Raw genomic sequence first — 17,027 nt, forward strand, 5'->3', positions numbered from 1 at the left:
AATGTGTTAAGTATGAAGATTAAAGTAAGGACTGATAAAATATTTTCAAGTCTAGGAATCAGAAAACTGAACACCATAGCTTTCCTAGCCTGCCTTGATAAAAACAGAGTTTATATAACAAAAGTTCACTCATTTTAAAACTCTGTTATGATTTCTGTATGTTAAAGGAAAGAAAATTGTTGATGAAGCCACATAATTATATATTTTTGGTTTTGTAACTAGCAGGAATAGATTGTCTTGCAGATCCTTAACTGCTGCAAGTTGACTTGCAGATAGTTGCTGTAGAGATCCATAAAATAATATGATAATCGTGTAACGATTAATAACCTTGCTATTCACTAAATCCAGTTCCACAGGAGAGTGAACTCATTTTGTAGGCCTGATGATAATCTTAGGTTGCTTTGTCTGAGTTCAGTATTATTTGCGTGTGATGAGTTCTGCTTCTATTTGCAAAATAACTTTTCTCATACACTAGGCGAGATCAAGGACATTGAGTCTTCATGGCCCCTGTTCAACAGCTCTGGCCAAAAATAGTTGAAACTTTTCAAGGTTTTAGAACTAAACTTGCTGGTGGGGAACAGTAGTGAATAAGATGGTATGTCACAGAAAGAGGCCCTCCATATATTGCTAGTGTGGCTCCTGGGTTTGATTGATAAGCAACAGCATGTCAGGAAGGTAGAAGCTGAGGGTGCTGAAGAAATGAAGGACTGAGTATGGGAGGAACTGGCGATAACCATGAACAATGAGTTTGGGATAGCCTCAAAGAGGCTCTTGTAACCCAGATAGTGTCTTGGGTTGGGGGAGATACTGTCCAGGCTGATCTCAGCAAGGATGAAGAAACTCTTTCCTTGACTGTGGATGTTTTTTCAGAAGGTGGAGGAACATACTGAAGAACTTCTGAACTTGTGGAAATGCCTTCCTTTCAGAAAGCAATATCAGCAAAAACAATTTGTAGAGCTGTATTAATGTCCGTGCAACCAATGGTTGAATGAGTGACAGCCAGCCGAATGAGTGACATCTACCTGGAAATACAGAAGGTACCGGATATTGTTAAAAAACATCACTGTGTTGCATATTGTTGAAACAAATGATTGCAACCATACAAATTTACTTTTTCTTCATTTGTGTTTATTTGTTGCCAAATATTATGTTTTGTGAATGGCTTTGTTCTCTTTCCATAAAGTTGCATAGATTTTTCTTACAAATGGCCACACAGACTTTCAGTGGAGCTATTTTATTCTCTAGTCTCAATGACATAATTCCTCTCATAGTAAGGTTGAAATAACTGTAATACCTACTTGAAAGATCTTTAGTAATATTAATGCAGGTAACAAAATGTCCAGCATATATATCAAGTAGCCTACAAGCCTGTTCAGAAGGTGAGCTATGGAACAACTTTTTTTTTAAATGTTGTGGATTCCCTGTTTTGATGTCACAGTAGGAGAATGCAACTGTAAACAAAAATGTGCAGTTTTCACTGTTGCAACAAAGACAAATTGAAGAGTGACATGATTTCTTCTGGATAGTGGTACATTTTGGCATATGAAATGTGAATACAGTGAAACTGGTTGTTGTAGCATGCTGTATAATGTCAAGCTTTGGTAAACATTATATGACTATTAAGGATTTAGTTAGCATTAGGCACTAGTTGGTGAAATACCATCACTGCTAACCCATGGAGAGTGCAAAGTGTTTGCTCCTTGCTTCAGTGCAAGTGTTTGTGTGTGTGTGTGTGTGTGTGTGTGTGTGTGTGTGTGTGTGATACTGTGATATTTATAAGTAGGGAGTGCATGTTCAACGAGCTGCCAAAAGCACAGAACTTCAGGGTTTCAATATATCATACTCAATAAATATGCTTCAATGAACCATGAACAATGTTAAATCAATCTATATTATCTGTATGTATTTGCCCCCTGGTAATAACATAGCCACCTTGAAAAATATCCTCTGCTGGCTATCCCAACACCTGCCTCAAGAAACCATAATTCTAGGCGATATAAATTTAGACTGGAATTCCTATAGCAGTAGTCTTCCTACCACCCACATAAACCTATATGGTTTCTCTCAAACCATTACCTCCACCACCAGAATAAAGAAAACTAACAAGCAAGCAAGCATATTAGACTGAATTCTCACAAACAATCCCACTCACTACTATGATTCTGGAACCCTCCCTGATGATATAAGTGACCACTCACTTACCTACATCATCAGACTAAAAGCAAACACCCCCACTCCAATCTCCATCAGACATATTAGATCCAAAAAGAAATTTAACCCTGATCTAGTCCAAATGGAACTAAGAGCATGCAATTGGGTTCCCTTAAAACAACTTCCACTAGATGAAGCCGTTAATTTCTTTAATTCTACCTTCCTTGCCATTCTTAATCACCACGCTCCATCCAGCTCTATTAGAATTAAGGCCAAGTCTGCCCCATGGCTTTCTTATGAAACGAAACACAAAATTCATCTCAGAAATAAACATTGGGCCAAATGGAGAACGACTAAAAACCTTGCTGAGCAACAAACCTTTAGACAACTAAGAAATGACACTAAGAAGGTCATACTCTGATAAACAAAACTACTACTACTTACAATATCAACAACCTAATCACAACAACCCACAGAAATTCTGGGCTAGCATTAAGCAGTTACTCCACCCAGGTCAATCCACTACACCAAACCCTCAAAATACAGAGAGGAAAAATCCCATCCATACAGCTAATACCTTCAATACCTTCTTTACAGATGCTATGCAAACACTAGCTTGTCAACTATCGCATAATACCTTCACATTACCTTCATACTCCTCTACCCCACCCCACACTTTTTCATTTCAAACCTGTCCCAACCACATTTATCCAAACATTTTTGAATAAACTGAAACCATGCTCCCCTTCTGCAGACCTACTGCCTTCTGAATATCTACAGCCATCATCCAAGGCTGTTGCCTATCCTATTTCCATACTGATCAACAGAACTATTCCTGAAGGTTACATCCCCACCTTATGAAATGTCTCCCATATTATCCCCCTACATAAAAGTGGACATTCCACTGAGCTATCAAACGATCGCCCCATTGCCCTACTTTCGCCTTTAGCTAAAATTATGGAAAAATGTATCCATAAACAACTACTCCACCACTTAATCGAAAACAATCTACTTTCCAACTGTCAACATGGTTTCAGACCTTCACACAGTACTACCACTGCCCTCCTTTCCTTTACTGACAACATTAACAGGCACCGAAACCTGAATAATCTTTCTTCTGCTCTATTTATCGACCTATCTAAAGAATTTGACATGGTAAACCACCAGATTCTCATTAACATACTTAAATCTCTGTCATTAGACCCACTTTCCATAAAATGGTTCCAATCCTACCTTGACAAATGACAGCAAACAGTACTTTGGCATAACTCTTTATCCACCCATCTACCCGTTACCTTAGGTGTCCCTCAGGGGTCCATACTAGGACCTCTTCTTTTCTCTATATTTATTAATGACCTTCATCTAGTAATCCCACAAGCCACTTGCATACAATATGCTGACGACTCCACATTATTATGCTCGGCTACATCCTCTCATGACCTTCACTCTCTCACCCAAAAAATATTCAACATAGATGAACAATGGTTCACTCAGCGTTGCCTTCTTTTGAACCCAAAGAAAACAAAACTCCTCCTCTTCACTCCTACTCAAAAGAACTCTCCTCTTCATTTCTCTGTGACATCTACCAGTGGCACTATAATATCTCCAGACTTCTCCACCAAACTACTAGGGGTCACCATCGACAATAATCTGAACTTCGACATCCACATCAACAATACTATAAAGACTGTCAACAAAAAAAATGGCACTCTCTATAGGATTAAAACCTTCCTTTCCCCTACTACTATCGCTCACACTCATTTGATCTCTACACTCCTTTATGCCTCACCCATTTTTACTAATCTCTCCAAGAATAATTTCAGCAAATTAGAAATGTCCTATAATAACATTGCACAATTTGCTGCAGGCAACACATTTCAAACCCACCATTGTATAAACTTAAACCAGCTAAGATGGTTAGAAAGTACAGTTTTGTACCTACCATAAATGTAGATGTCCGAGAGGTATGCATCTGCAGTCCTTACAAATGGGTTGTCCTGTCCTCAGGCAGCCCTTCGGTCGGCCAGATTCCAAAGTCTGGGTCTGGCCTCGGCTGATGTCGCACTTCACCCGACGTCATAGCTGCAGTTCTTCGGGTATAAAGGCATCAGCCGACGCCATTTTCCTCAGTGTTTCTTGCCCCAGATGCCAGGTGCCCTCTAGGAAGGCTAAATTTGGATAAATGCAAATATTTCCAAACAAAAGAGAGCAAATAGCAATAAACATGTATATACATATATACAAACAAATACACCATAATAGATTCCCCCAGCTAGCTACAAGATGGGCAAATACCCTAGGAGTACCACAGAGGGGAAGGAGGGTGGGTAATCCTGACTGCAGATGCATACCTCTCGGACATCTACATTTATGGTAGGTACAAAACTGTACTATGTCCTTCAAGGATGCATCTGCAGTCCTTACAAATGGGTAGAATACCATAGCCAAACTGGGGGAGGAGGTAATAATAAGATTATGGTGTAGTTAAGATCCCTTGCAAAACAGCAGTGGCAAAACCTGCTCGGGATCTGGAATATAAGGGTAGATTATAATGCTTGGCAAATGTATGCACGGAGCTCCAAGTAGCAGCCTCTAAAATGTCTTTGGTAGCCACTCGTAAAAAAGCTGTAGTAGTGGCTGTAGCCCTTGTGGAATGAGGTCTGATGATTTCTGGAGTTGCCTTCCCATGGTAAGAGTAACAGAATCTAATGCAATTTCCTATCCACTTAGAGATTGTCTGTTTTGAAATTGCTTTTCCTTCCATTCCTGTTGCATATGCTACCAGTAACTGGTCAGTTTTTCTATTGCTCTTGGTTCTGTCCAGTTAGTAGCGTAATTGTCTATGTACATCCAAGGTATGTAATAGCCTTTCTCCCCTGTTCTGTGGGTTGGGGAAGAATGTAGGCAGGTGGATAGCTTGGTTTAAAGATACCCAGGAGACTACCTTTGGCATAAAGGTAGGATTAGTTCTCATGGACACTCTATCTTGATGGAAGATAAGGAAGGGCTGTACTGCCATTAATGCCTGTAATTCAGAAACCCTTCTTGCTGAAGTGATTGCAAGCAGGAAAGCAGTTTTCCATGATAAGTACTGTAATTCTGCTGTTGCTGCTGGCTCAAAAGGAGGGAGTGTTAATTTTTCTAGCACAAAGTTCAAGTCCCAAGCGGGCAATGGTGGCTTCCTTGGTGGTTTTACATTTTTAATTCCTCTCAGAAACTGCCTGAGTAGAGGATGTGAGAAGACTGGAGGATCCATGTTGTATTCTGCGAAATAGCTGATGCATGAATCTTAATGGAAGAATAGGACAGGCCATTGTGGAAAAGTTCTGCCAAGTATTCCAGGATGTTAGCTATGTTTACCAGTGACACATTTTCTCCTTTTGCTGCACTCCAAATGAGATATCTTTTCCATTTTGCTGAGTAAGTTTTTCTTGTTGAGGGTCTGCGAGCCTCCAAGATAATGTCCTTAACCCTTTGAGATAAATCTGGGTTATTTTGTCTTATGCAATGTTCCAGGCAGTTAGCTGCAGCGTTTTTAGGTTTGGCTGCAGGGTTTTGAAGTTGTTCTGTGTTAGCAGTAAGGGAACTAGGGGCAGAGGCCATATTTGTTCCCGAGACATACTCCTCAGTAATGGGTACCAATGCTGCCTCGGCCAGTCTGGCGCTATCATGATGATCCTTGGACGGTCTTCTTTGATCTTCAGTAGCACCTTGTGCATCAAAGGAAGAGGTGGGAATGCATATGCTGTCAGGTCTTTTCAACTGAAGGATAGGGAGTCCACCTTCCAAGCAAGTGGGTGGTATGTCCTTGTGCAGAATTTTTTCAATTGGTGGTTGTGTGGGGATGCGAATAAGTCTATTTCTGGTAGTCCCCATTTCCTTGTAATGGATTTGAAGATGTCTGGATGCAGCATCCATTCGTGGGCATCCGTAGTAGTTCTGCTTAGGATGTCTGCTAGTATATTTTCTTTTCCTGGTACAAATATTGCCTGTAGCTGAATGTTGTAGCTCAGGGCCACATTCCAGAGGTCCATTGCCATCCGGCATAGAGGGTATGAATGTGTGCCTCCCTGTTTGTTGATGTACCACATAACTGTGGTGTTGTCCGTCCTTATCAGCAATTGACCCTGTTGAAGAAACGGTCTGAATGTCTGAATTGCCAGTTTTACTGCCAGCATCTCCTTTTGATTTATATGTAGGTTCAGCTGGTCTTGAGTCCATAGGCCTTGTATGCGCTTGTCCAGCATGTGTGCCCCCCAACCGAGGTCTGAGGCATCTGTGGTGATAGTCTGGCTTGGTTGAGGGCTGTGGAAGGGCAATCCCTTGTTCAATTGACAGGCCTGGGCCCGCCATTGGAATTCTTGCTTCAGGCATGGAATTATTGGAATTTGGGTTTCTAGGCTGTGCTTGTGCTGAGACCATAAATTCCTTAGGTACCATTGCAACTTCCTCATATGTAGTCTGGCATGTGGAATCAATATTATGCAGGATGCCATGTAACCCAGGGCTTGCAGGACTTTTCTTGCTGTTAGCTGGTTCTGCGTTGTTAATGCCATGAAATAGAGAGGAAGGTGCTTCTGCTTTTCTGCTGTGAGGGATGCCATTTGATTTGATGTGTCCAGGTCTGCACCCAAGAAAGTTATTGTTTGGGATGGTATCAGCCTTGACTTTTTTATATTGACTGTGTATCCCAAGGCTTGCAGTAGATGAATGACCTTTTTCAAATCCTTTTCTAATTTGTGTTTGTTGTCCGCTTGTAACAGGCAGTCATCCAGGTAAGGGTAAATTTGAATTCCCTGAAGCCTGCAATAAGCAATTACTGATGCCAGGCATTTCGTGAATACTCTGGGCGCAGTAGATAAGCCAAAGGGCAATGCTGAGAATTGATAATGCTCTGATCCTGCAAGAAATCTGAGGTATCTTCTGCAATTTGGTCGAATGGGGACGTGCAGGTATGCCTCCTTGAGATCTAGAGTTACCAGCCAAGACTCCTTGCCCAGCATGGGAAGGAGCTGCTGTAAGGTCAGCATTTTGAATTTTGGAACAATGAGATATGTGTTTAGAGCGGACAGGTCGAGAATAGGTCTCCATTGGTTTTCTTTTCTTGGCACCAGGAAAAGTCTGGAGTAAAATCCTTGCCCTTGTTCCATAGACGGTACCTTTTCTATAGCTCTCATCCTTATCAGGTGGTCTATTTGTTCTAGAGCTGTTTTCTTTTGATTTGGAGGTAGGTTTGGCATTCCTCTCTTCCTTGGTAGAGTATGGAAGCGAAACCTGTAACCTTGGTCTATTGTCTGTAAAATCCATTTGTCTCCTGTGATGTGATGCCAGTTTTCCGAAAATAAGGCTAGCGTTCCGCCTAAGGGTGCTTCTAGTTGTTCCCTGGTAGGCGGTCTCAGAGCCAAGTCACTGTGATTGTCCTGTGGAAGTGGTAGTGGCTGGATCTGTGGCAGTACTTCGCTGGTTGTTAGGTTGCCACTGACGCCCCCTGTAGGCACCTCTGGATTGACCCCTGCCTCTTGGGTGCCTATTCCTGCCTCTCTGTGCTCTGGTGTCTGGAAAGGACCAATTCTTGGAAGGCCAGTTCCTACTAAACCTTGGAGGCTGGACCTGTAAGAAAACCTTGACTGTCTGGACAGATTTTGCTTTCTCTTCCACCTTCTTCAGCACCTGCTGTGCAGGGGAGCCAAACAAATTGAGCTTATCCATGGGAGCATCTAGAAGCTTTGATTTAACATGGTCTGGTAAGGACTGCTCTTTTAACCATGCATGCCTTCTGATCACTGTACCAGTCATAGCTGATCTAAAGGAAGCCTCCAGTGCATCATAGCCACATTTTCAGGAATGATTACTGACCTGCTGAATGTTATGTACCATTTCCTGTAAAGATTTTTTATCTAATGGTTCAGGAGAGGACAGTTTTTTAGTTAACTGATCTAACATAAATTCCTGATACTGAATCATGTGGAATTGACAATTTAAGGCCCTAGCTGAAAGAGTAGCCCTTGATTCCCTTTCAGAGGGGAGGGGGTTTTTGGCAGAGGTAGCTGCTACTGCCTTGGGTCCCTGTGAAATAGTTTCAGGATCTGCAAAAGGAGCCTTATATAAATGATAATGTGTGTCCGGAACCCTGTAGTACCTGTCGGGCTTAGCAGGGGCCGGAGGAAGTGAATCAGGAGCAGTACAAGCATCATTAAATGCATCATCCACAACAGTAAGTACTGGAGGAATGGCTAAAGGCCTGTGCTGTGGCAAATGCAAAAAAGTCCTAAGCCTTTTCCTAGAGTCTGAAAAATCCTGACCCTGCCATTGAAATTGTTCCCTCATAGCATGCAAGGTTTCCCCAAAAGAAAATTCCTCAGGAGGAGAGGCAGAAGGAATGGAGTCTTCTGCATCAGAGTCCTCATAAGGAGAATAAGGGCCCTCTGGAGGGTCTGTATGTTCTGAATCATCAGAGGATTAATCTGTAGAAACTGGCTCAGGGGGCTCTGCTCTAGGCCTCTTCTCTGGAGGAGGGTGAGAGGCCCTGTCAGGGTGAGGTTGGGATCCCCGGATCAAAGAAATAAGATCCTCTGCTAGACTAAGCATTTGAGAACTAGAGCTAGGCCTGTGAAAGGGGGGCTTAGCAGGTACATTCTTGGTAGATTTTGCTGCTTTAGCCCTGGCAAAAGCCTTAATCGACATGGATGCAGGGGGCCTAGCAGCCCCACGTGCAGGAGTAGATATATCTAAAGGGATAGTATCAGATAAATCCTGTGATCCTGCAGGAGCAGGTGGGATTTCAGTAGCAGATTCAGCCATGCTGGATGAGGCCTCGGTAGGAGGCAAGCTTTCGGCCGGAGGAAGGACCGTGGACTCGGTTTCAGCCAAAGCCGAGACACTCGCGGTTGACAACTGCGGTTTCGGCCGAAACCGCGGACCGCGAGTGTCGGTCCTTTTCCTTGCGCTTTTTAGTAAATTGTGAAGTCGGAGTTTCCGACGGCATGTTGTAAGCAAAAGCGGAGCCGAAAAACTCCTCAGCAAATTCCGACTGACGTCTAAGTGTCCGTCGGTTGAAAGAAGCACAGGCTAGACAAACTGCTACGTCGTGGTCTGGGCCTAAACAAGGTAGGCAGTAAGAGTGGAAATCTTTATGAGGTATTTGTTTCCCACAAGTTAAACAGTTATTCACATTTTCTGACATCGGCTGAGGCAAGAAAGAGTCCCCAACGGGGTACTTAGCCTTTTAGAAGTCTTCGGTAGTAGTAATCTCTGGTTCTGACCGACCGGCACTTGCGAACAGCTTCTGCTTCGGGCGCCACGCGGCAAGAAAGACTGAAGAAAATGGTGTCGGCTGATGCCTTTATACCCGAAGAACTGCAGCTATGACGTCGGGTGAAGTGTGACATCAGCCGAGGCCAGACCCAGACTTTGGAATCTGGCCGACCGAAGGGCTGCCTGAGGACAGGACAACCCATTTGTAAGGACTGCAGATGCATCCTTGAAGGACATCTACAACACCTGATTAAATTTCACCAACTAACCATTGCCCACAACATTCTTTATAAACCTTCCAATACTCCAAGTTTAACTAGCCTTATCACCCCCTATAAAAATCTGAAGTCCTTACGTTCATCACACAAGCTTCTTGTATGTACCTCTAAACCTAATAACAGGGCTGGGGATTCTCTCTTCTCTAATACTGTAGGCAAATCCTGGAATCTTCTCCCTAATGACCTCACCTCACTCACCTCTTTGTCTCTCTTTAAAAACAGACTTAAACTTTACCTCAAATCATACTGGCTATGCCCCTGTTCCAAACCAGACTAGTCCTATACCTCCACAAACTCAACTTACCTATCTAGTACTTACTATCCTCTGTTACATCTTCCATCTTACTATATTTTTCTTATCTACCATTTTTTTACATTATTTACGTCCTCTTTTCATACCTTTTGTTAAGTAAATCCATTGTATCATCACTACACATCCAACTTCCTTTTCCCTATTTCTGACCTAACCTGTACTATGTCTCCATACACTCAATTCGTACTATTTTTGACTCTTAACCTCAGTGTACATCCTGTTAAATCATCTAGGCTTTTACTGCACATTACCATTGTCAATGACTTTTTTTTTTTTACTATGATAATTGCTATTTTTTTATTATAATATCTGATGTTTGTTTATTGTTTGTACTTATATTGGTTCATGTCTTTGGAGCTTTTCTCCCCGGGCCTCTTCTGAAAATGGACATACATCCAGTTAGACTAGCCCGGTCAACAAATGTAAAACCAAATAAATAAATGTAAAATAAATAAAATGAAGACAAATAGAAATAACAGGCGCATGTGGTCTATCTTATCAGCTCTATGGCTCGGTTACCTTTACTTACTGTGTGAAGGTTAGAGAACTGCAACTATGAGTGCATTAGTAATCATTTCAGCTATAATAAATCATCAGGTATAAGAAATAACTGTGCATGAAACCAAAAGACAACCATAATTAAAAAACGTTCACACTCTCATGTCATCAAAACAACTGCCAGCTCTCAGCAAATTGAGATGTACATGAATGAAATGAGTTAAGTGTGCATGTGGTGGAGGACTAAACCTCTGCTTCTGCTATTTAATAGTTGCAAGGAACAAACATAACTTAAGACAATGAAAGTAAATCATGCTTTTTTCCTATTAAACATTCAGACAAACAAACTTGATTTTTTTTTAGACCAGATCTTTAACTATGTGATATTTAGTGACGGCTGAGACACAAAGTGTTATTATAATGAGAGGGTGTGTTCCTTATATAGTATTTAATGAAATGTTTGAGACAGCTGAAGATTAAAGGAAGGCATTTTCCATGAATGTTTCTAACAGGATTTGTTCTTTTTTACTCACTAGTTATTATTGATTTACATTAATAATTCTTAATAAATTATACTGTAGTCCTTAAAGATAATGAAAACCACCCATCGTAAGCAAACATCACTAAATCTATATGTTGTCTTCTAGGAGTATTATACCTTAAAGCACACAAAGTTATGGCAGCCCTAATTTAAACCAGAAAAAAAGTACCCAGTGATGAAAATATATCAAAGGAAACTGATTTTCTGTTTGGGGGATACCATAAAATAGCAACAAGTAAGCAGTCAGTGGACAGTAAATGTGCAGATTTTGTAGAATATGGCATAGTAAGTCAGAATTATCATATTTCTTGTTATAGTTTTTATATGTAAAACTGTCAGTTTGCTTTATTCTGTCTTTTGCACCCAGAATCTGTTTTCATTTTGCTTACATATAGAAACAGAAAAATAATGATAACACAACCATAACAATGACCAGAAATTACAAACAATAATCATAGCCATAATTCCTGAACTGAATTTCATATTTAATGACCATAAAACGGTGTCCCTAGAAAATATCTTACCATGCTTAAACTGGTTAAACATCTATGTCTATCAGAAAGGCTGGTTGTTCAAAACTGTCCCTGTAGCACCATGAATACTCAATCAACTCAAAAACGTACATGGGATACAAAATATAGATTCCATACTGAACATTTAAATTCTCAAAAGTCCTAAAGTTATTATCTATTTTAATCATTAGTATTCTAGGTAATTCCCTTGTTAAATTTATTACTAGCGTAATGATGTTAATAAGTCACCTACAAAAACTTAAACGTGCACTGCAGAATGTCTGTATAAATTGACTGCTCCCAATAATTCACATACAGGTTACTTAAATGCAAGTTATGCTGTAATACCCCAGATAAGCTGAAAAATTAAAACGAAATACTGCATGCCAGTTAATCATTTTCTATTTGAGTTAGGTGAAAAATAAGTATGATTAGCTTTGTTTTAATAAAAGTATTGTTTTTATACCATCCTGTACTTTCAGAATGACTTCTTCTTGCTCTTCATGGCCACTCTCTCTGCTCTTCTGTATATTGTCCAACTCATTCCAATAATCGTCCATTGAAAGATTGTCCAAGGAATCCTGAGAGTTGGAGCGGCCATATGCTGTCCTGTTCGGAGGGCCTTTTGTAGCTTTTGCATGATTCATGTTGTAATGGCCATATCGTCTACTGCAAAACAAACCCAGAAAGATACTTAAAGCAACTATCTCTGTCATTGTATAATTAAGACAGAATTGTTGGCAACTATAATTATTCATCTATTAATGACTTGTGAAAAAAGTTTGATAATAAATAAGTGCATGACAGAAGCAAATGGTGGGGAGTGTTGAATACACTGGATAAAAGCACAACTAGTTAGATAACCAGAAAAAAATAATACAAGAATTTCACGCAGTGCAGCTAGGAGATTTAGTTGGGCTCAAATGCATACAGTTTAAAAGAAAATAAAACTTAATGAAGGAATAGCTGATAAGAACTGCATGGCTTGTGTGCTTTAGTTGAAATTCTAACTTTTCTGAGTACAAAATATGTTAAAGTGCACAAAAAGATGGAAAAAAAACTAAGTGATATAAACAATATAGATATTGCAAAATACATTTTAATAAGAAAATATTAAATAAATCAAACACTATTCCCTGTACATATATGCCTGGAAATCAAGTTTTTGAACATGCAAACTGGTAATAGAGAGAAGAGTGAGAAAATGGAGTGAAAATAAATTAAACTGTTTACTTTCGATAACAACCCAAGTACAAAAGACATCACTGTCTATCTGGAGATAGCATTGTGGGGGGGGGGGGGGGGATCATGTAGGAAAGTGTTCAGGGAAATTTACCAACACAAGCAATAATAAAAATGCAGACTGGTATGACCATGCCTTATCTGAGTCATCTCATATTTTGTCTGTTGGGCAACTGTGCCAAGAATGGTATTAAAAAGTAGCATATCTGTACATTTAGAGAAGCTCATAGACTCCTCACTAACAAAGCAGTAAAGAACTGAAAGGCATATTTTTTCAGGGATTTACCACATTAGAGATCTATCAGAGTTTGGAAAACTGCACTCACAAGAAAATCATCTTCTGTTAACAAAAATATCAGGTTTCAGTGCTGTCCCTGAATACTTGAAGAAACATATTAATGATTGCCCATCTAGTTCCATACATTTTGTAGCTACTTTTTTCTCTCGGGGGGGGGGGGGGGGGGGCTAAGAAATATCCTTCACTAAATCCTGGCCAGAAAGGACATACCTACAGAAATTTGGCAAAATGTAAATGAACAGCTGCTTAAGAATGTATGGGTTAGGAGTGCCTAACCAGTAAATATAGGGTAATGGAAAACACTTTTGCAAAGTGAAGCTATTACAAGGGGCACGTTCCCTGTCACAGATGCAATGGTAATATAGTTCCCTCTAAGTTGTCTGCATTACCAGGCTACTGATCCATAAATTCCCATGATGCTTTTAGCCCTTATATTTTAAGTGCAAATATGTGTGAAATGTGCAGAAAATGTACATTCTGCTTTATCCATGAGGTACATGGGTGCTAAACCAGGAGAGAGTTTGCAGTTACTCATCAAGATTACATTTAAATTATGTAGCAGAAGTACATTGCTTTATTCTCTGCAATTCACATCTGCATCTCCATGTTCTATTTATGTTGATAAACAGATTTAGTTCTCTTGACTGGGTGTTTTATGACCCCCATTGGATTTGAGAATGTGCAGTTAGTTCAACAGGATATGGTACCTTGAGGCTTTGTACACAAGGCAGAAATTACCACTCAATAGTTTGTATGATACTAAGAAGAAGGACAAGTCCTTGAGATGGTCAGTATAGTTTTTCATGACGTATGCTCTTGATTTTCCTAGTAAGAAGGAGTCGTAGGCATTCAAGTTGTGTCAAATGATTGTACTGGTACATACCAAAGGAGGTATTATACTCAATGATCATCCTGACGAGTGGACTGATTGCATGCCTGTACCTGGACACCATATCCTTAGTAATAGGTGTGCAATGAAAAAGCACTTTCTTGCAATAGTGGACATGTGATGAATGAAAAACTGTTCACTGCCTACATAGGTTCCCACGTCCCTAACTAATGGATCAATTTTCACGGGTGTGTTGTCAGTGTTACAGCTACAAAGGACTTCTTGGTTGCTGTAGGACATTATTATACATTTCTTGGCATTTAGCTTTAGTCCATGGTTTTGACACCAGCTTTTGGTTTGTGAAAGACTCTCTTGGAGGATCCTGGTTTCCTTTAGGGAGTTTATGATGGCACCAAGTTTGCAGTCATCTTCAAACTTGGTCAACTATAAACAGTGAAAAGCAGCTCTGACTTCAAAGAACTATATGCCGAAGAGGAGTTGCCTGAGGACTGAACCCTGGGATACACTACTAGTGACAGGACTTTTGGAGTAGGTAGAGAATCCCACTTTAACTTCCTTGATTCTACTTGTAAGCTAGTTTGCTACCTGCTAAGTTAAACAGGGATTAGCATTTAGCTGGGGTAATTTATCTACAATATCTCAGTGTGAAACTGTGTTGAATGCCTTAGGAGGTTTAGGTATGCAGTTTGTACTGATTTGCCCTCATCCACTGCTTTGGTAACCTTCTCAATGAAGTCAATCAAGTTAAGTAGGCAGGATCTGCCCTTGACAAATCCAAACTGTGATGAGTCAAAAGTTTTTAGGTTAGCTATGTCCTTATTTATTAACTCCACCAATAATCTCTTCTATAGCTTTACAGATGAGGCTGATCAGACTCATGGGTCTGTAATTTCCCAGGTCCATTCAACCCACACCTTTATGCAAGCGGATGACCAGTTGCTGTCCTCCATTCAACTGGCACAAACACTGTTTGAAGGCTGACATTGAATAGCTTCTGCCAAGGGTGTCTCAAGTCCTGTTTCAGGCTAACCAGTAAGCAGTGAAGAAGGTTATTTGGTCCCATAGAAGCCGTTTTCTTGTTCTTGAATTATACCTTGAGGGCCTCTTCATGGGAGATTTGAGGGATCAATGTAAATGCAGGAATGAGGTCTGGGAATGTAGGAGGTGAGAAAGAGTGAAGTTGGAGCTGAATTTATTTTCTTCCAGATTGGTTATGTCCTGTGGGTCTGAGTAAGTGATATCATTCACTATTAGCTCTGAGCAGTGCAGGCCGTTGTTTCTAAGGTTTCTGACATAGTTAATGAAGGCTTTGTGGTTCTCCTTTGCCTGAGTGACAGTTTTTACCTCAAACCTGGCATTGGCTGGTTTACTTATGGTTTGGAGTTCCCTCTTAAGTTTATCAATATGCTTTTTTGAATTTGACTGTTGCATTTATTTTTACATCCAACAATTCTTTTTCTTTTATTATAGAGCCTGTTTGTATTTGGTTTCATCATAGGGGTTAATTTTTTTTAATTTGTCATGTACTTACTTCAGAAAGGGACAGATAGACATATGCAGCTATTCACATGTGCATAGAATTTGGCAGTAAAAGATTCTGCATTAGTAGTGAGGTTATTGAGTTGGAAGCGGATGTTGAATTTCATCAGGTCATCATTCAGTTTCAGTAGGTTATCTCTGGCATAATCTTTGAATACTGAGGTATTGGAGGATGCTTCTGGCTTCAGTCCCAAGATGAATGTGACTGAATCATGGTCTAATTTGTCCAGGGATGGAGCTACAATTGAAAGGGAGCTGTGCTATCTCATATTGCTGAGGACCAACTCCAGGATTTTATCACCACATCTTGGTGCGTGAACTATTGGTCCAGACAGTTTGTATTGAAGAAGTCCAGAAATCTCTGGGCTTGCATGTTAGATGATGTACATGTTTCTTAGTAAATGGAGGACAGTTGAAGTCCCCTAGGAGAATGGTATTTGGCTTAATGCATAGGGACTCCATACTACTTAGGTTAGAGTTATGGGCTAAAGGTGATATAGAGGTGGGTCCTATAGTTAGCCATAATGCAATAAGGGGTCTTGTTAATGGTAAGTTTAGTTATTTATTTATCTGCTTTTTTTCAAGATGGACTGGAAAAGTCCATCTTGAAATTTAAATTCCCATTTTTGGTGGAGGCCCAAAGAGAAAATCTCCAAAACAAGGAATGAAAGAAATTTTTGACAATTCAAAATAATAGTGGTCAACAAACATCATTTACAAAATATTTCAAAGCAAATGGTCAGCAAACATTATATACAAAGCACATCATATTAAGGAAATACACATTTTCAAGATATTGTGAGTAGAATCAAAAATACTCTGTTAATACACCTGTGTTATTATCCGCAGTGGACAGAGCTAGGATTGCATACTTCAAACCATAGGTGTGGTACATTTGCATAGTTTTATTACTTGTCAGGTGAGATTTTAGGGCAGATTTGAATTGTTGCAGGCTATTTAAAAGCCTGATGTGGTTTGGAAGTTTGTTCTATACCTTGAAGATGGTGACAGACAATAGTGAAATCACTGTAACAATTATTAGATTTATTAGCAAAAGTTAGTTTAAGTTCTGAGGATCTTAGGGTTCTATTTGGTACATGCTACTGGATGACATTTGACTAATAAGGATGTTTTAAGTAGATTGTGAAGTATTCTGTGTGCTGTGAGTAGCTAGGAGACGGTAATGTGTTCAGGAAGTTTAAGCCATTTGAGGGTAGTGAGCGCTATGCAGTGATAGCAGCAGTTTGACAGGCTGCAGTTTGCTAATTTTGTTATATGTGCTTTCTAGTTTGTTTTTGCTGGAAGAGTTGAGATTTGTGAACACTGTTGAGGCATATAGGAGGGTAGGAAGGTGAGGGGAGGTGGCAGCTATGCTTTTAATATGATCACTTAGTAGCAGTTTTGCTCTGTAAAGACAGCCTAGTCTGCGTGTCTTTTTGACTGCAGTGTCAATGTGTACGTCAAATTTTAACTTATTATAAATGATACCTACCAGTAATTTTGTGTTAGTGACATTTTCAATTTATTTTTGCATTGTTTGAAGGGATTATA

The 17,027-nt window shown here is 40.0% G+C and overlaps 1 protein-coding gene across 1 annotated transcript in view; it reads right to left on the reverse strand.

Moving 5' to 3' along the window:
• ARHGAP18 (Rho GTPase activating protein 18) overlaps nucleotides 1–17,027 on the reverse strand; it is a 965,702-nt gene that overhangs the window by 693,303 nt on the left and 255,372 nt on the right. Inside the window, exon 2 of the mRNA XM_044064446.1 lies at nucleotides 12,014–12,216. Coding sequence (XP_043920381.1) covers nucleotides 12,014–12,216 — 203 coding nt within the window. The remainder of the gene's footprint in view (nucleotides 1–12,013; nucleotides 12,217–17,027) is intronic.

Source organism: Protopterus annectens, chromosome 1.part0 (assembly GCF_019279795.1).
Source record: "Protopterus annectens isolate FY-2018-M chromosome 1.part0, PAN1.0, whole genome shotgun sequence".
Lineage (NCBI taxonomy): Eukaryota > Metazoa > Chordata > Ceratodontiformes > Protopteridae > Protopterus > Protopterus annectens.